Here is a 21,425-nt window from a genome sequence, read left to right as displayed (position 1 = left end):
GTCGACCTAGTGACTGTCAACCTATAGTGGTCGACCTAAACATTGTCGACCTAGACAGTGTCGATCTTAAGACCGGATCCCATATATATATATATATATATATATATATATGTAGTCATTTGTAAAGGAGGGTACTCACCAATTTTTGGTAAAATAGTAGCTGTAGTTTTAATATCAGATCATCAAGTCGACGTTTCGATCACATCCCAGTGATCTTTGTCAAGACACCAAACAATGTTCAAGGCAACAGGACACCACAAGCAGCATGTCCAACCAATTCACATACAGAGCTATTTATACCCCTGCTAATTGAGCACACCTAGGACACACCCACCGTCACTCATAGTATAGAACAAACTACAAATCTGTGATACAACATGTCTGATAATGAAAAACACTGGCCAGATAAGTATTAGCATCTGTCAGGGAGCCCATAGGGACGAAAACCGCCGACCACATTGTCATAAAAGTATTAGAAATAAGCTAATTTGAGAACCAGGAAATGCTCGTGCGTTCCAAAAAGCCATGGAACGCACGCGCCAGGTGGAAGTGACACGCAAAAGCGGAAGTGACGTCCCGTTGCTATAGGGACCGTACAAAGGGCGGAGATAGCGGAAGGCACAATACGCGCCCTGTCCATCAACGGCGGTACCGCCCCTGGGTAAAGACCAAACACAGGCGTTGTCATAGAGACAACAATCACAGACTAGCCAGCACAAAACCGTATATTAGAGAATAATACGCAAGTGCTGTCAATCAAAGCCTCATATCAAATCTATGCTAGTGGACAGAGTGTCAGGGAGGTGCCTGGTGGCTCAAAACGCAGGGAAAGAAAAAACTACATATAAATATGATGTTATGTTGAACATGTGAACAACATGTTTTTAAATATATAAAAAAAAAATATTTTTTCTATTTTTTCCATATTTGATTTTGTTTGGCTTTGCTGTTTGGTGGTATGTGGACCAGGTCACAGAATTCACTACGCACTCCATTCTATTTGTGATTCATTACACGCTATTAAGTGTATTAGTGGGGATGTCTTTGGGAGCAGGGAATGTTCTTGATGAGGCGACACTTAATTTAGCACAGAGTAATTTCATCTCTCTTACAGACGACGATGCTGACAAAGTTTTATTTGATCATCGTGAATTTCAGAAATTGCCTGATGATACACCGATTGACCTTTACTATAAGGTGTTACGGTTAAAGAAAAGGGAAGTTGATCTCACCCTTCACGGGCAGTTTCTTTCTGATTATTATAGAAATAAGAGAATAACACGTTGCTTTAGGGTCAATAATACTCCGACCATCGGACGTCATAGTTTGACGTTTTGTACCCGGTGGTGCGGAGTATTAAACAAATGCTCACTTGATTTAATACTGTTAGTTATCGAGGAGGTTGGGGTGGAATTAACTAAAGTCAGACAAGAATTGACAGACTTTAATTCTTTACATCTAAGCACTCTGACACGTGAAAAATCTGAAAATTGGATTGAGAAACTTAAAGATCAAGTACTGTCCTATCAACGTGACCTTGTTGCGTTTAAACGGAAAAAACTTGATATTGTGAATTCTGACTATTCCAATCACCAAGTCTATAGGTGGCTAAAAGGGGATCCTAGAAATCCCACGTGTAGATTCCACAATTTCCGGTCTAGATCGCAGAGACAGTACGATAGCTCTTCTCAATCCATTTCAGATAGTGAGTTCACTGACTCTAGAATACCACGTGGGAATTTTTTAGGACGTGCTACTCGCAAAACTACAGACCCTCCAGAAAACTGTCCCACAAACACCCGACAAGGAGGGACGGGAGGAAACACACGAAAGGGAGGAGCTTCAAAGACCTAACATCTGTGTTCAATCTGTCCTCACATTCTTTATCTGATACTGAGATGGAGGTCCTATCCCTGGGTCTTTCCTTTGTTCCAACAGTAATGCATGATTCTTTTCAGTGGTCAGTTGACCACTTTAAATTTGGTAGAAAGTTAAGACTCAGGGAATATTTTGCGACTCAGTCGACTGATCCGAGTTTTTTCTAGACCTAGCTCCTTTGACCCCATCTCACAAAATTCAAGTATCAAATCTTTTCTTAGATTGACGGAGCATGAGATGAGGACACACAGGGTGGATAGACCATATGACAATTTGAATAAGCAACAAAGGACAGCACTACAGTCCCTGATGAAAAATGATTAAAACGTGATCCGTTCAGCGGATAAAGGCGGGGCGATAGTTATACAAGATTGGGTCATGTACGACAATGAGATACGTCGCCAATTGTCAGATGGCTTGACATACCATAAAGTTATCTCTAACCCTATGACTGATATTAAAAAAGTGGTAGATGGTACTATCACTATGGGACTTCAAAATGGGTGGATTGATGACAAAATTGCTGCCTACCTTTCGGTCAATCACCCTGTGTGTCCAATTCTCTATACACTCCCGAAAATCCACAAATCGTTAGATGCTCCCCCGGGTCGTCCAATCATCTCAGCAAGAGATTCCATCTTGCAACCGATTGCTAAGTTTGTTGACAGTTTTCTGCAACCCCTTGTTACTGGCATGTCAAGTTATATCAGAGACACCGGGGGGCGTCTTACAGAAAATCTCCCAAATGGGTGATATTACTGATGACATTCTGTTGGCCACACTAGATGTAAATTCACTGTATACAGTGATTCCACACTCTGCTGGTTTGAGTTCACTTCGGACGGCGCTGGGTTGTGGTGCACATGTCGGCCCCCCTGTTGAGTTTCTGTTGGCTTTGGCCGAGTTGGTTCTTAGCAAGAACCATTTCTGCTATGGTAATGAGTTTTTTATACAGAACACGGGGACCGCCATGGGCTCCAACCTGGCGCCGTCATATGTGAATCTATTCATGTAAGAATATGAAAACACATATATCATCCCTAGATTTGGTGATAAACTAGCCTATTTTGGGCGTTATATCGATGATATATTTATTTTGTGGAAGGGGACCGCTGGTGAGTTCTGTGACATGGTCCAATACCTTAACTCTATTGATAGTCCCATTCGTTTTACACACCAAGTAGACCATGATTCAATGAATTTCTTGGATGTAACAATTTTTAGACAGCAAAACCGTCTAGGATCCACCCTGTTTCGCAAACTGACTGATCGTAACACACTATTGTTTGCTATTAGCCACCACCCCGAGAAATTTAATGATAGTATCAAGAAGTCGCCGCCAACCTTTGACACAAGCAGACTAATCTTTACCTCAACCTTTGACACCAATGCAAGAATTGCTGAAAAGGCCATTAAAAAACACTGGCCTATAGTTGCAACTGATGCTAAATTGGAAGGTTTAAGCCAAAGACCTCCTATGCACTCATACCGTAGAGGACCAAATCTACGGCAGCTGTTGATGCGACCATCTTTACAACCTCAAAAAATTAATACCACTTGGTTAACGATGAGAAAAACTGGCTGTCTCCGTTGCCCTGACTGCACTACTTGCAGGTCAATGACTAGTGGTTCCTCTTTTGCACACCCACATAGTGGAAAAAGGATTTCCATCAAGTACAAGCTATCCTGTATGTCTGATTACGTGATTTACATCATCATATGTCCATGCAGACTTTATTATGTTGTGTTGACGACGCGCTGCTTTCGTGAACGGATGGCTAACCACCGCTATTCCATCTGCCAGGCACTCGAAACTAATAAAACAGACAAGCCAGTAGCAAAACACTGGCTACAACACAAACATTCCATATCCAGTCTCAAATGCATGCTGATTGATCATATTCCCTCTTCTATTTGCGGTGGCGATAGGGAATTGAAACTTAAACAAAGTGAATCCAGGTGGATCTTTGAACTGGGGACTATTACTCCGTTAGGTCTTAATGAAGCCAATCCATATGGCATTTTTCTATAATCTTTAGGACTATTATCTGATTTCTAAGTACCAACAGCAAAGCCTTCTCTCTCCCCCCTTCTTTTTTCCCCTTTTTTTCACCTTTTTGGTTGTGGGTATTGTTGTTCTATCTAGTGTTGACCGGGTGGTGTCGCGCGCCTGGGGCTAGGCTGGTATCGGTGGCACCTCCGATATCTTGGGGGTGCCATCTCTTCCAGTCGGCCGTGGTGCGCTCTATATTACCCGGGCTTTATTATTTACTTTTATTATTAAAGGTCATGTTTTTAATATTGGAAGCTATGTCTTCATACTACTGTATGTAGTTTATAACATCATATTTATATGTAGTTTTTTCTTTCCCTGCGTTTTGAGCCACCAGGCACCTCCCTGACACTCTGTCCACTAGCATAGATTTGATATGAGGCTTTGATTGACAGCACTTGTGTATTATTCTCTAATAAACGGTTTTGCGCTGGCTAGTCTGTGATTGTTGTCTCTATGACAACGCCTGTGTTTGGTCTTTACCCAGGGGCGGTACCGCCGTTGATGGACAGGGCGCGTATTGTGCCTTCCGCTACCTCCGGCCTTTGTACGGTCCCTATAGCAACGGGACGTCACTTACGCTTTTGCGTGTCACTTCCACCTGGCGCGTGCGTTCCACGGCTTTTTGGAACGCTCGAGCATTTCCTGGTTCTCAATTTAGCTTATTTCTAATACTTTTATGACAATGTGGTCGGCGGTTTTCGTCCCTATGGGCTCCCTGACAGATGCTAATTCTTATCTGGCCAGTGTTTTTCATTATCAGACATGTTGTATCACAGATTTGTAGTTTGTTCTATACTATGAGTGACGGTGGGTGTGTCCTAGGTGTGCTCAATTAGCAGGGGCATAAATAGCTCTGTATGTGAATTGGTTGGACATGCTGCCTGTGGTGTCCTGTTGCCTTGAACATTGTTTGGTGTCTTGACAAAGATCACTGGGATGTGATCAAAACGTCGACTTGATGATCTGATATTAAAACTACATCTACTATTTTACAAAAAATTGGTGAGTGCCCTCCTTTACAAATGACTGTTTATTGGAATTAACTGTTCCGTGGAGTGGAGCACCATCTCATGTGGACTTTGATGGGCAGTTTAGTGCGGATATTCTCTTTTATATATATATATATATATATATATATATATATATATATAAATTAGTGATGTGATAGTATACTTATCCTTCTATCTGACTAACATTTACCCTCTTAAAATGAAAATATGATAGATTTTTAGGTTTGTCCATTAGACCAGTGATTCATTTTAAAAGATCGATATGAGGTTACAGTACTAATAATATCACTTGTAATTCTGAAAAAAGGCCTGGAAAACATGTACTGTTAGGGTTCCTTATGGACAAAATTTGGGAAACATTGCATTAGACTTATACCAATAGCCACCAGTACAGGTACAATTAAACCATATAACTGTGCCTGGAATATACACAGTAGTCCTTTTGCTATTTATTATAGGCCTCATAGAGCCTCTTTTTGCAAACATACTTGTGTACTACACAGTAATATTTAGAAATTATACTCCTATTCTGCATATTTACGATAATATTACCATCTTGTAGGCAACGGCTTCCATGTGTGACAGCACTTTCAGTATATGTAATTAGGTTTTGTTTCCACGTCTGATTTTTCAGAAGGGATATACATTTATGGCTGAAGCGCATATTGGTGAATTTGCTGCGGCATCTGGAAAATGGAGACTACGACTCATTGGGACCCGCAACCCTCTGCCGTATCTCTCTCGTGACACTGTAAACAATGCATTCTCTCTGCGGGAAGTTAGAGACTTTTACATACCCAACGACAAAAACCTGATATTTAGGTAAATATAGGCATCATTGGACAGGCAATTATTACACTAACAATCTGAAAGTAAAGTCACAGTTCTGCTCATCTTCCATGCTTACATTGAATAATGTGTACGGTATAAAGGATTAAAAATCAACACATTTATCTACAACACTCTTCTATTTTATAATAGATTACCATGCAGACAGCTGTAATAATTTATTCATCTGCTTCTTTTTAGAGCATAAGTCTCTAGTGTGAATCTGTCAGGCAGACTCTTTCACTCTGTGCAGCTTTCCTGACATACTGCTTTCTCTGTTCTGCCCTTGTGATAAAGGTACACAGTAAAATCAGCAATAGAACACATAGCAACTATTCAAGTACAAACCTCTAAGTTAGACGTATTCATCAAGATACAGATATTGGATGACAATGAAGAAGTTGTGAGTGCTACTGGCAAAGGTCAAGCAGTGATTCCTGCTTTTTTCTTTCTGCCCACCGAAAGGCCTATTAGTGCTCACTGTGAGTATATGTTTTACTATATTTTACAGTAATGTACAATACATTCATTTACATTTATATTTTTTCTATTTCATTTGGATTTTTAGCATTGACATTGGAACAAACAAAATATTTAAGACAGAACTAGGGAGTAGGAACTAAAATTGACAAATCTTAAAAATAAGAACGGCTCAGGTTTATAAACTGCTGTTCCAGAGGATATGGGAAATACAGTATTTACCTACACCTTACACTAAAAATACCCCAAAACCACTAAAGGGCAGCACTACATGAGGAACTAAAGTACTAGAGATGTATATTAGTCTGGGATACAGTCCTTAGATCGACCTCACTTAGGTCGACAGTCATTAGGTCGACCACTATTGGTGGACATGCATTAGGTCGACATGGACATTAGGTCAACATAGCCATTAGGTCGGCGTGGCAAAGGTCGACACATGAAAAGGTCGACATGAGTTTTAACAGTTTTTTCCCCCCAGTTTTTTTTACTTTTTCATACTTTACGATCCACGTGGACTACGATTGGGAATAGTAACTTATGCCAAGCGCAGCGGTAGAGGAGTGAGGCACCTTGCCCGAAGCATGGCGAGCCATACAACGGGACACGGTGCACTACTTGGGGTTCCCGGTCACTTTACGAAGAAAACAACACAAAAAAAACTCATTAGAACATGATGACCATGTCAACCTTTTCCAGGCATCAACCTAGTGCCTGTCGACCAATATTAGTCGACCTAATGAGTGTCGACCTAAATAGGGTCGACCTAATGATCCTATTCCATTAATCTAAAGAAGATGAAACGGATAACATAAAGGACCCATCCAGCAGTCTTTCCACCGCAATTGTATAGTATTGGTGTAATCCAGTATGCAGTAGTCAATTAGATCATTTAAGTGTTAGTTCTGCAGTACAGTACATTTATTGCTACTTCAGCGTTAAGAAACCCCTTCAATATCAGCCCTGTCCAAGTAGTAGCCAGTTATCTGAATACTATTAATATATTACATTCGCAATCTAATAAAACAAAAAATAAACTTCTGATCTCTCTCACTGATTCCTTAATGATATTCTTAAGATATTGATCTTTTAAAACTTAAATTCTGTTGACATGGTTAAACACCACACGCTGTCTCTTAACTGATCGTTATTGTGCATGACTCATCAGCCACAATAACATCGCATGTCTGAGTCACCAGACTTAATGGTCAGGCTGCTTAGACTGCAGGTGCTTGTTGTTTTCTTAGCTCTATAAAAGAGTGCATATGCCCAAGCCTGTCCCTTAGTTATTGTGTCATCACAGTGCTGGACATCTACCAAATTGTATATATCTGAGAGTCTCTTAACTCATTGCAAGAATTACATAATTTTAAGTCTCCTTATAGTTTAAAAATCACCTTCAAACAGGATAACTAAATGAGTCATCCAGATATTTTTTTTAATTCTATAATTTATTGTTAAAAAGACCAACCTTTATATCATGATAAAATGATAATCATATGAACAACACATTTGTATGTGAACCAGACCGATGACAAAGTCATAATTAGTGATGGATTACAGTATTCCACTAAATTCTTTTGTCATTGAGGTCCTCTGGAATTAAAGTTCATAACTTAACACTCTGAGGACATCTTTTATGCATACCATATTGAGTATATTCCACCCAGGGGCACTGAGGGGTGGTATTCTTGACCCTGGCATGGGCTTTTTGGAGGGGCCCGGTTCTGTTGATCATCTGCAAGAAGAGAGACTGCTGCACTCCTCTCTCTCTCCCTGCACGATGTGCCGTTGTCACTGTGCTACTATACAGTGGTCACCAGTATTTGGCAGATTAGAAATGTTATGGAGAAGGGAGCATTTGCACTGATCACCGACCCCCATGATCCACCCCTGACTGAAGGAGACAAATGTTCCCCCGTGCTGTTCGCTGTGGCCCTCTTTGGAGCCTCTTTTTTGCATATTTTTATTGGGAGGTGACGTGGCCATGCCTCCGATATTGCCATGTACTCACAGGAATGCAACTGCTGTGTGCATGTAGCCACAAAGAAAGTAAGGGCATGTTCTGGGCTTGTAGTCTCAAGTTAAGAACTGTATGGCCACCAAAACGCAGCCTCCTGAAAGGGTCTAACTAGTGTTAGCTCTAATCCTGGTGTAAGTGTAAAGTTAATAGTGAGTTTATAAGATTTAATGCAAACGTGAAAAGCACACCATTTATTCAAATACATGAAAATAGCAGTAGCAATGCTTATAACGTCACTTTACACTGCATAGAACCCTAGTTTTACTGAAACAAAGAATGATTCATGCACAATTGGGGAAAGGGAAGTTTGCACATTTATTTATAAGTGATAAAATATATTATCCCAATTTCGACATTCTGGAAATGTCAATATTTTGCAGATGTCAGCATTAATGATGTTGACATTTTAACCATGTCAACATCATCAATGTCAACCTTCTGCTATCGACATTGTGAATGTCAGCATTTTGTCTGTTAACATCATGCCTGCATGCCATCTGACTGAATTGGGCTGATAAAAGCAGATATATGATTGGTTGTGCTGGATTATGTAACTGCTTGCACTATATAAAGTAAACCCAACTGAAAGGGGTTCCAGACTATGGATAGACACTATCTAGGATAGACAGTAAATAGGTTGACACCATATAATCAACAGGCATTAGGTCGACAGGATCAAAAGGTAGACATGTCAAAAGGTTAACAGGTTCAAGAGGTTGAAATAATCGACACACACATCAATTTTTGTTTACCATCCAAGTGGACTACGATTGCGGCAGCGGAACAAGGCACAATGCCCAAAGCATGGCGAATGAAGTGAGCTCACAAGGGTCTATGTTACCACTAATTGTGGTCACAGGGGATGAAACATAGAAAATTACACCCAAAAACATAAAACATGTGTGTCAACTTTTTCCATGTCAACCTTTTGACCTTTCTACCTTTTACCTGTCGTCCTTTTGACCCGTCGACCTTTTGACCCTTTCAACCTTTGACCCATGTTGACCTAATTCCTGATGACCATAAGGTGTCGACCTATTGATTGTGTATCTAATAATTGTAGATTGTCTATACCACACCCATTGAAAGGCAGTGCACGCTTTATAGAACTCTTCTTTTTAAGCAAGAATACAGTTATCTAAATACTGTATCTCAGCAAATATTTGTTGAAAAAGAAACTTCTGGTTAAAGTCAAGCAAATACTGAACTGCTTTTATATGTAACTGCACTGTATAAATGAGTGTCCAGTAATTTGACCAGTGATAGCACTTTTCATTAAGGGGGGTACTCACGGAGCGATCGCTGCTTAAAATCTAAGCAATCTGACTAGATTGCTTAGATTTTAAGCACGATCGCTCCGTGTGTAGCCCCCTTAGCGATAGCGATGCGCAGCCCCGCGCATCGCTATCGCTGCTACTAGATTGGCCTGCATGCAGGCCAATCTAGCGGGTCGCTCACTTCACCCGCTGGGTGAAGTGAGCGGCCCCCCCGTCTCCCCCCGCCCGCTCAGCACAGATCGCGCTGTGCTGAGCGCCGGGAGAGATGTGTGCTGAGCGGTTCGCTCAGCACACATCTCTCTGCCATCGGCCAGTGAGTACTGGCCTTTAGAGTCTGCATTTATATTTAATCTTTCATTGATCAAGTCAAACAATCAGTGCGCATTCCAAAAATGTCAATATAAATAGCTTGTATTGTAAAAAAAATAAAAAAGTATTTCAATAAACGTTTATAATTAAAAAAGTGAAAATAAATGTTTATTTTAAAGTTAATAAAATGCACTTAGGGGGTCATTCCGAGTTGATCGCTCGTTGACGATTTTCGCAGCGGAGCGATTTAGGCTGAAATGCGCATGTGCATGGTACGCAGTGCGCATGCGCTAAGTATTTTAACACAAAACTTAGTACATTTGCTCACGTCAGAACACAGAATTTCCATAGTTGAAGTGATCGGAGTGTGATTGACAGAAAGTGGGTGTTTCTGGGCGGAAACTGGCCGTTTTTTGGGAGTGTGCGGAAAAACGCAGGCGTGTCAGGGAAAAACGCGGGAGTGTCTGGAGAAACGGGGGAGCGGCTAGCCGAACGCAGGGCGTGTTTGTGACGTCAAACCAGGAACGAAACGGCCTGAGCTGATCGCAATCTGTGAGTAGGTCTGGAGCTACTCAGAAACTGCTAAGAATTTTCTATTCGCAATTCTGCTAATCTTTCGTTCGCTATTCTGCTAAGCTAACATACACTCCCAGAGGGCGGCGGCCTAGCGTGTGCAATGCTGCTAAAATCTGCTAGCGAGCGAAGAACTCGGAATGACCCCCTTAGTGTAGTGTATCTCAAAAACGGAAGGCAACATTGGCTGCAGGGAAAATGGAACAAAATACAAATTATTTCACCATGTGTGACCTACTGTATGTCTACACTGTGTATGGTGTGTGAAGTTTGTCAGGTGTGCATAGCTGTGCCGGCTACTAATTACCTATGGTATTATAAGCACTTCTTCCTTACATATTTCTCACATTTGCCATGTAATAACATTGATTTTATACTGTTGAAATATTGCATTAAATAAATGTCCGAAAATTGTTTCAGTTTTAGACTAATACCCCTTTGCTACTGCTGCAATAACCCGGGTTATTGCCGAAGCAATCAAGGTATCATCTCAGTGAAAAAGGGTCCCTGAAAAATAGCAGTGTAAATGGGTGACCTGGTCCTGTTAAAAGTCTATGGAGAGTCAGCTTACTGGCGCGTGCAACTGATGTCATCGCCGAGCACTGGTAGAGGGAAGACTCACCACTAACACGCGTCCAGCATGCTGTGTAAATGGGGTTTCAAGCCAATGTGACACGGCTTGAAATCCGTGTTCAATTACTTGGGTCGGGCCCGGATTTTAGTGGAAAAGGGTTATTAAATGTAATTTACAGTTCATCCCCATTTCATTGTTTATTTATCACTTTAGCACATTTTCCTTATCATTTCCTGTGACACAATCATGGTTTTATCATGAAACACAAATGTAATCTCTGAGCGTTAGTAGTATTGTTACAGCTCTGAAGTGAACGTTGATGGAGGAATAAAAGTGTAGTGTACTGTACAATTTGCATTCATTGTAGATCCCAGTCTGTCACCACCTTTTGTCTTACCTGGCAGTTAGACTTTAGAACTAAATAATGAGCAGATATGTAATGCCAGTTTTCCTGGTTACAGTCATTTGTATTATCTCCTGTATTATTGAATTATTTTATTTTAGAGGTCATCATCATAGAACTATGGGGGTCATTCCGAGTTGTTCGCTCGGTAAAAATCTTCGCATCGCAGCGATTTTCCGCTTAATGCGCATGCGCAATGTCCGCACTGCGACTGCGCCAAGTAAATTTGCTATGCACTTAGGAATTTTACTCACGGCATTTTCATCGTTCTGGCGATCGTAATGTGATTGACAGGAAATGGGTGTTACTGGGCGGAAACAGGCCGTTTTATGGGCGTGTGGGAAAAAACGCTACCGTTTCCGGAAAAAACGCAGGAGTGGCCGGAGAAACGGGGGAGTGTCTGGGCGAACGCTGGGTGTGTTTGTGACGTCAAACCAGGAACGACAAGCAGTGAAATGATCGCAGATGCCGAGTAAGTCTGGAGCAACTCAGAAACTGCTACGAGGTGTGTAATCGCAATATTGCGAATACATCGTTCGCAATTTTAAGATGCTAAGATTCACTCCCAGTAGGTGGCGGCTTAGCATGAGCAAATCTGCTAAAATTCACTTGCGAGCGAACAACTCGGAATGACCCCCTATAGCTATTTCTTTAAGAACAGAATTTATGTTACAGCACAATACTGTACAACTATATTAAAATACTTTTGGGAACATGGTTCCTAATTATTGCTGTAGTTGGAAAAGGTAAAGAAAATGAATTGCATGGGTTTGCTAGAGGTTTTTCATCAGGTGCCCTTATGCTGACCTTGTGTGTACCACTTACCAAATTAGCAGGAAAATAATCAGCAAGCAGAAATGCACACATTAACTATTTTTTTTTTTTTTAATATGTACTCTTGTTCTGGCACATTCAACTGTGATATAACATATACTGTTAACTAATAAGGCTTACTTCATAACCTTTAACAGCAAGTAAAAGTCAGATATTGTTAAATGGAACAAAGAAAGGAAGAAATGGTTCTGGCAACAGTCACAAAAATAATAAGAGCTCTTCGAGACCTGAGAGTAATACTGAAATCCAACAGTCTGGAGAGAACGAAAACACGGAAGAGAAAACACCAACTCCACAACCGGTGAGACCCCTTTGGAAGTTGTGCTACTGGTTGCTGTACCTTTATTAGAGGGCTGTGTTTTTTTCTGTATTGTTTTCTTGTTTTATGCTTCAAATAATGGTGTTTTACTAATGCTTCTCCTAGTACTATGATTCTGTATAAAGTAGTCTTAGTAAAACACATTCAGGGCCCTTGGCAAAAGTCCAATCAATGTGCTCTCCTTTTCTTAGTGAAACATGAGCAATGACTGGTACTATATATTATCCAATGCAGAGTAGCACTGTCTTAAGATCAAGCAATAAAATTAAGAACTATATACAGTATTTTTGTTTACTGTTTTCATTCTACAGTATGTCTTTTTTATATTCCTAGTAATTGAGGTGGAATTTGTTTGGTACCCATGATAGATTTAACAAGATTCGAAATAGGACTATTTAGGCTCACTTTTTAATATCCATAGTGTTCCCGCTATGATGCAGGCATGCAGGGCTCAGGGGTCCTAGGGCAGTATGTTTGCATAAAAATGGGCGTGGCTGACTGGGAGGGGCGTGGCCCCACCAGCGTCACTATTGGGAGCGGTCCGGCACCTTCACCGTCACTAATGGGGGCGTGCCTCAGCCATTGATGTTACTGATGGGGGCGTGCCATGCTAGGCTTCAACCAACCTTTCCCTTTAATGTGAATAGATGCCGTGTGCGTGCACATGGTATCTATTCACGCAGCAAGGAAGCAGGCAGGCTGTTTTAGCAGGATGCTGCTAAAGTGGCAGGATGCATTTTGCCCTTTAAAAATCGGACTAGCGGAGAAGTTGCCCAAAGAAGAAATCAGCTTCTACCTATCATTGTATTGAATTGAATGAACTTGATAAATGCTACCTCAAAGCTGATTGGATGCTATGGGAATTTCTTCACTGGTACACTTCTCTACTTTTTTTACTGCTTGATATATCAACTTCTGTAGAAGTCTTACTAGGACAGCAGAGAATTGAGAGATCCTCTTTCAGGTCCTTTTGTGATCAAGTTCTATTACTAGAGAGCCTAAAGATCGGCTCCTTATTCTTCTGAGTTCACAGCATATTCCAATTAAAGTGACCTTAGCACATGTTCTTCTGTAAATGTCTTAATGGAATAGTATTTTCTTATGATTTCATCTGTCATCTGCACTTGCAGAAGTGGCATGTTACATAGGTCTGCGGTGGAAAAATTTCCACACTTATGAATTAATTTTTGGCTGCTTATTTAAATAAAAATACAAAAAAATTCCATCACGCACCATTTTCCCACAGTATGAAATTTTACTTTAAAAAAACTAATGGAAATGTAGCTACAGTTCTCCAAAATGTCAACTACAAGGATCACTTATAAACATGTGGTGATCTTAAAGTACTGTCCATGCTTCTTTGACAGTGAAGAGTATACACAAAGTATCCATGTTTTTTGCGATTGGGTCAGTTGATCAAAAGACCAACACTGGATCAAAAAACTGTGGCCAAGCAGGGCTGATTTAAAACACGTATACAAAAATGTTTTCCTTGAAAGTTTAACTGATCCCACAAAAGCCTTCTTATCCCCCTCTTCACTTCAGACTAAGACTTATGAAGCAGTTTGTTAAAACTTTGCCAAAAGAAGGAGGGTGTTTTAAATATTTGTATAACTGCCAAATGCCAATTTGACACAAGGCATTTTTTTTTCACCAGATATTAAAATTCAGCTCACATCCCAATAGAAATTGAATGTCTGAAAAACATTGATGTTTTCCCATAGGCCAACATAGATTCCCCTCAATTACCAAAAATTCGATTTGCAAATCGATTTGCAAATCAAACTCAAAATCGAACCTCAAATCCCCAAATGTTTAGAATGATGTTAGACATTTGGCTTCTAAACACCATTCTAATGGTAGGAAATTGATAGTGATTACTTTTTAAGTACACAAAAGCATGTAGGACAGCGTAGAAGTAGTAATAATGCATGTCCAAGGTTATGGTATGTTGTGCACCTACCTGCACAATGCAAATCACCATGAGACTGAGATAACCCTGGAGGATCATTCAGAGCACCATCAGCAGCTTTATGATGTGAATAGTGCACATATTTATACTTATAGACATCATACTTATTCCATGAATGTGCAATAGATAGCACCAGATCACAATATTGGGCAATTTGACTGAATAATACAATGAATTTTAAAATCATGAGTGTTGTAACTGACTATCCTGGATCATCCTGTGATACCTACATCCTCAGGAATTCATCCCTGTCTGCAAAAATTCTTGTGGGACAAATGCCAAAGGGATAGTTGTTGTGTAAAATACCAGTATGTGCTAATAAAGCAGCTAAGAGTAATTGTTACTATATTGTTCTAATTTGTTCCCCTTCTACCAAAACAGGTTATTTAGGCTATGGCTGTTGCTCCTGGCTTCTGACTCCATTGTCAAATCCACAAACTCCTACTGAGCATAAGTATAAAGAGCCACATATAGCCACCCAACCCATGACAAAAAGAATTGATTTCAATTGATTTTGAAGATTCATAAAAATGATTCCAAAATCAAATTTTAGTAAATATTCTCCCAGGCAAAGAGTTTAGAAACAGTTGAAAGAGAGGCTAGGAATGCTTTTAGGGATGTAAATAAACCTTTAGAGTTTGGGTATCCTTCTCTCTGCGCCCCCTTACAGGAGTAAACAATTTAAAGGATCCTACTGTACTTAACTTAAAAGCAGAGACCATGCTGACAAACAGTATGTTATATTTCCCAAATATATGAAAGCTGCTGTGCTAAAATACATAAAATATGATAATAGTAAAAATCCCGGAAACCGGAAGTAACTTGTGTCCTCCGTTTTCACTTCCCATCCATAAATCACATAATAGTTAGACCTTTACGTGCAGGTAAGATACTATCCCTCTGGTGTGTCTGATCACGTGACCGCCCCCTCCGTATAGCCCATTGTGACTATCACGCTGGATCGAAAGGAGGATCTGATTTTTAGCGATGATCGGCCCAACCGGAAATTCCTAAGTGGCCATCTTTTAATCCCCCAAATGCAGTTCCATTGCCCTAACTTTGTCATGTGATCGGCACTCAAACACTGGAAGTACCTAAATGACCATATTGAAACTGGTCACAACAGTTAAACCACTTTTTTTTTTAACCAGTACATCTTCCTCACTAATTTATTTCACAAAATAATTTAACATATCAATTCATATAACTAGATTTTAAAGCATAGTAAAAACTCTACCAAAATGCACAATAATGAGATTAGCAACCTTATTCATATTACTATGGACTCTTGAAGAGTGGGCACTCTAAAGAAAAGATTAGGTACTATCTGGTGTGCACTGGCTCCTCCCTCTATGCCCCTCCTCCAGACCTCAGTTAGGGAAACTGTGCCCGGAAGAGCTGACATTACAAGGAAAGGATATTTGGAATCCAGGGTAAGACTCATACCAGCCACACCAATCACACCGTACAACTTGTGATAACCTTACCCAGTTAACAGTATGAACAACAACTGAGCCTCACTCAACGGATGGCTCATAACAATAACCCTTATTTAAGCAATAACTATATACACGTATTGCAGAAAGTCCGCACTTGGGACGGGCGCCCAGCATCCACTACGGACTACGAAAAATAGAATTACCGGTGAGTAAATTCTTATTTTCTCTGACGTCCTAGTGGATGCTGGGAACTCCGTAAGGACCATGGGGATTATACCAAAGCTCTCAAAAGGGCGGGAGAGTGCGGATGACTCTGCAGCACCGAATGAGCAAACACGAGGTCCTCCTCAGCCAGGGTATCAAACTTGTAGAACTTTGCAAAGGTGTTTGAACCCGACCAAGTAGCCGCTCGGCAAAGCTGTAAAGCCGAGACCCCTCGGGCAGCCGCCCAAGAAGAGCCCACCTTCCTTGTGGAATGGGCTTTTACTGATTTTGGATGCGGTAATCCATTTTCAAAGCCCTGACTACGTCCAGTAACTTGGAGTCCTCCAAGTCCCGAGTAGCCGCAGGCACCACAATAGGTTGGTTCAAATGAAACGATGATACCACCTTTGGGAGAAATTGGGGACGAGTCCTCAATTCTGCCCTGTCCATATGGAAGATCAGATATGGGCTTTTACATGACAAAGCCGCCAATTCCGACACACGCCTAGCCGATGCTAAGGCCAACAGCATGACCACTTTCCACGTGAGATACTTTAGTTCCACGGTCTTAAGTGGCTCAAACCAGTGGGATTTCAGGAAATCCAACACAACGTTAAGATCCCAGGGTGCCACTGGTGGCACAAAAGGGGGCTGAATATGCAGCACTCCCTTAATAAACGTCTGAACCTCAGGCAGTGAAGCCAGTTCTTTTTGAAAGAAAATGGATAGGGCCGAAATCTGGACCTTTATGGACCCCAATTTTAGGCCCATAGTCACCCCTGACTGTAGGAAGTGCAGGAATCGACCCAGCTGGAATTCCTCTGTAGGGGCCTTCCTGGCCCCACACCAAGCAACATATTTTCGCCATATACGGTGATAATGCTTTGCTGTCACGTCCTTCCTAGCCTTTATCAGCGTAGGAATAACTTCATCCGGAATGCCTTTTTTCGCTAGGATCCGGCGTTCAACCGCCATGCCGTCAAACGCAGCCGCGGTAAGTCTTGGAACAGACAGGGCCCTTGTTGCAGCGGGTCCTGTCTGAGAGGCAGAGGCCATGGGTCCTCTGTGCGCATTTCTTGCAGTTCCGGGTACCAAGTCCTTCTTGGCCAATCCGGAACAATGAGTATTGTTCTTATTCCTCTCTTTCTTACTATTCTCAGTACCTTTGGTATGAGAGGAAGAGGAGGAAACACATATACCGACTGGTACACCCACGGTGTCACTAGGGCGTCCACAGCTATCGCCTGAGGGTCCCTTGACCTGACGCAATATCTTTTTAGCTTTTTGTTGAGGCGGGACGCCATCATGTCCACCTGTGGCAGGTCCCATCGCTTTGCAATCTGTGTGAAGACTTCTTGATGAAGTCCCCACTCTCCCGGGTGGAGGTCGTGTCTGCTGAGGAAGTCTGCTTCCCAGTTGTCCACTCCCGGAATGAACACTGCTGACAGTGCTTGCACGTGATTCTCCGCCCACCGAAGAATCTTTGTGGCTTCCGCCATTGCCATCCTGCTTCTTGTGCCGCCCTGGCGGTTTACATGGGCGACCGCCGTGATGTTGTCTGACTGAATCAGCACTGGCCGGTTTCGAAGCAGAGGCTCTGCTTGACTCAGGGCGTTGTAAATGGCCCTTAGTTCCAGTATATTTATGTGTAGAGAAGTCTCCAGACTTGACCACAGCCCTTGGAAGTTTCTTCCCTGAGTGACTGCCCCCCATCCTCGGAGGCTTGCATCCGTGGTCACCAGGACCCAGTCCTGTATGCCGAACCTGCAGCCCTCGAGAAGGTGAGCACTCTGCAGCCACCACAGAAGAGACACCCTGGCCCTTGTGGACAGGGTGATCAGCCGATGCATCTGAAGATGCGATCCGGACCACTTGTCCAACAGATCCCACAGAAAGATCCTTGCATGGAACCTGCCGAAGGGAATGGCTTCGTATGAAGCCACTATCTTTCCCAGGACTCGCGTGCAGTGATGCACCGATACCTGTTTTGGTTTCAGGAGGTCCCTGACCAGAGATGCTAATTCCTGGGCCTTCTCTTCCGGGAGAAACATCTTCTTCTGTTCTGTGTCCAGAATCATGCCCAGGAAAAGCAGACGCGTCGTAGGAATCAGCTGCGACTTTGGAACATTCAGAATCCAGCCGTGCTGTTGCAACACTTCCTGAGAGAGTGCTACGCTGATCAACAACTGCTCTCTGGACCTCGCCTTTATGAGGAGATCGTCCAAGTACAGGATAACTATAACTCCCTTCTTCCGAAGGAGTATCATCATTTCGGCCATTACCTTGGTAAATATCCTCGGTGCCGTGGACAGGCCAAACGGCAACGTCTGGAACTGGTAATGACAGTCCTGTACCACAAACCTGAGGTACTCCTGGTGAAGTGGGTAAATGGGGACATGCAAGTAAGCATCCTTGATGTCCAGCGACACCATAAAATCCCCCTCTTCCAGGCTTGCAATAACCGCTCTGAGCGATTCCATTTTGAACTTGAATTTCTTTATATAAGTGTTCAAGGATTTTAAATTCAGAATGGGTCTCACCGAACCGTCCGGTTTCGGTACCACAAACATTGTGGAATAGTAACCTCTTCCCTGTTGAAGGAGGGGGACCCTGATAATCACTTGCTGGAGGTACAGCTTGTGAATTGCCGCCAGTACTACCTCCCTTTCCATGGGGGAAGCTGGCAAGGCTGATTTGAGGTAACGGCGGGGGGGAGTCACTTCGAATTCCAGCTTGTATCCCTGAGATACAATTTGTACAGCCCAGAGATCCACCTGTGAGCGAACCCACTGGTTGTTGAAGTTTCGGAGACGCGCCCCCACCGCACCTGGCTCGGCCTGTGGAGCCCCAACGTCATGCGGTGGACTTAGTGGAAGCAGGGGAGGACTTTTGTTCCTGGGAACTGGCTGCATGGTGCAGCTTCTTACCTCTACCCCTGCCTCTGGCAAGAAAGGATGCACCCCTGACCCTCTTGCCTTTCTGAGAACGAAAGGACTGCATTTGATAATACGGTGCTTTCTTAGGCTGTGAGGAAACCTGAGGCAAGAAAGTCGACTTTCCAGCTGTCGCTGTGGACACGAGGTCCGATAGACCGTCCCCAAACAATTCCTCACCCTTATAAGGCAAAACCTCCATGTGTTTTTTAGAAACAGCATCTCCTGTCCATTGCCGAGTCCATAAGACCCTCCTGGCAGAAATGGACATAGCATTAATTCTAGAGCCCAGCAGGCAAATGTCCCTCTGGGCATCCCGCATATATAAGACGACGTCTTTTATATGTTCGATGGTTAGCAAAACAGTATCCCTGTCGAAGGAATCTATGTCGTCTGACAGAGTATCTGTCCATGCTGCTACAGCACTACACATCCAGGCTGAAGCAATAGCTGGTCTCAGTAGAGTACCAGAGTGTGTATACACTGACTTCAGGATAGCTTCCTGCTTTCTATCCGCAGGCTCCTTTAGGGCGGCCGTATCCTGAGACGGCAGGGGCCACCTTTTTAGATAAGTGTGTCAGCGCCTTGTCCACCCTAGGGGATGTTTCCCAACGTAACCTGTCCGTTGGCGGGAAAGGGTACGCCATCAGTAACCTCTTAGAAATCACTAGTTTCTTATCAGGGGAACTCCACGCTTCTTCACATAATTCATTTAATTCATCAGATGGGGGAAAAGTCACTGGCTGCTTTTTCTCCCCAAACATATAAACCCTCTTGGTATTAACAGGGTTAATCTCAGAAATGTGTAATACATCTTTCATTGCAATAATCATGTATCGGATGGCCTTGGTCATTTTAGACTGTAAATGTGCCTCATCATCGTCGACACTGGAGTCGGACTCCGTGTCGACATCTGTGTCAACCATCTGAGATAGAGGGCGTTTATGAGCCCCTGACGGTTTCTGAGTCGCCTGGGCAGGCGCGGGCTGAGACCCCGGCTGTCCCAAGGCTGCAGCGTCATCAAACCTTTTATGTAAGGAGCTTACATTGTTGTTTAAGACCTTCCACATATCCATCCAATCAGGTGACGGCACCGACGGGGGCGACACCACACTTATCTGCCCTTGCTCCGCCTCCACGTAACCCTCCTCATAAAACATGTCGACACAGCCGTACCGACACACCGCACACATACAGGGAATGCTCAGACTGAGGACAGCACCCCACAAAGTCCTTTGGGGAGACAGAGAGAGAGTATGCCAGCACACACCACAGCGCTATATAACACAGGGATTTTTACTTATAATAAGTGATTACCCAATAGCTGCCTTATATGTTTTATTTGCGCCTAAATTTATGTGCCCCCCCTCTCTTTTTTACCCTTCTTGTACCTGGATACTGCAGGGGAGAGCCTGGGGAGCTGCTTCCAGCGGAGCTGTGAAGAGAAAATGGCGCTGGTGTGCTGAGGAAGAAGGCCCCGCCCCCTCAGTGGCGGGCTTCTTTCCCGCTTTCTGTGTAAAAAAATGGCGGGGTTTTTTTACATATATACAGTGCCAGACTGTATATATGTATTTTTATTGCCAAAAGGTACTTCAATTGCTGCCCAGGGCGCCCCCCCCCAGGACCTGCACCCTACAGTGACCGGAGTGTGTAAGTGTGCTGGGAGCAATGGCGCACAGCTGCGGTGCTGTGCGCTACCTTAAATGAAGACAGGAGTCTTCTGCCGCCGATTTAGTCGTCTTCAAGCTTCTGTTCTTCTGGCTCTGCGAGGGGGACGGCGGCGCGGCTCCAGGAACGGACAATCGAGGACAGGTGCCTGTGTTCGAACCCTCTGGAGCTAATGGTGTCCAGTAGCCTAAGAAGCACAAGCTAGCTGCAAGCAGGTAGGTTTGCTTCTCTCCCCTTAGTCCCACGTAGCAGTGAGTCTGTTGCCAGCAGAAGCTCACTGAAAATAAAAAACCTAATAAATACTTTCTTTACTAGTAAGCTCAGGAGAGCCCACTAGGAGCACCCAGCTCTGGCCGGGCACAGATTCTAACTAAGGTCTGGAGGAGGGGCATAGAGGGAGGAGCCAGTGCACACTGCACACCAGATAGTACCTAATCTTTTCTTTAGAGTGCCCAGTCTCCTGCGGAGCCCGTCTATTCCCATGGTCCTTACGGAGTTCCCAGCATCCACTAGGACGTCAGAGAAACATCATTACAGTTTCTTATGTGCACTTCAAAATTCCGGAATCTGGTAGGAAGCCACCCTCATAAGATTGGGATGTAACATCAGTGAATGTTATTTGCTTTCCTTCAAGAAACAGACATT

The 21,425-nt window shown here is 42.9% G+C and overlaps 1 protein-coding gene across 2 annotated transcripts in view; it reads left to right on the top strand.

Moving 5' to 3' along the window:
- Positions 1-21,425, top strand: part of ADGB (androglobin) — a 943,967-nt gene that overhangs the window by 793,094 nt on the left and 129,448 nt on the right. For both annotated transcript variants that reach the window (XM_063917880.1, XM_063917881.1), the window contains 3 exons: positions 5,579-5,766; positions 6,070-6,254; positions 12,383-12,546. In XM_063917880.1, coding sequence (XP_063773950.1) covers positions 5,579-5,766; positions 6,070-6,254; positions 12,383-12,546 — 537 coding nt within the window. The remainder of the gene's footprint in view (positions 1-5,578; positions 5,767-6,069; positions 6,255-12,382; positions 12,547-21,425) is intronic.

The sequence above is a fragment of the Pseudophryne corroboree genome, chromosome 4, assembly GCF_028390025.1.
Source record: "Pseudophryne corroboree isolate aPseCor3 chromosome 4, aPseCor3.hap2, whole genome shotgun sequence".
Classification (NCBI taxonomy): Eukaryota; Metazoa; Chordata; class Amphibia; order Anura; family Myobatrachidae; genus Pseudophryne; species Pseudophryne corroboree.
This window is presented reverse-complemented; position numbering and strand designations above follow the sequence as displayed.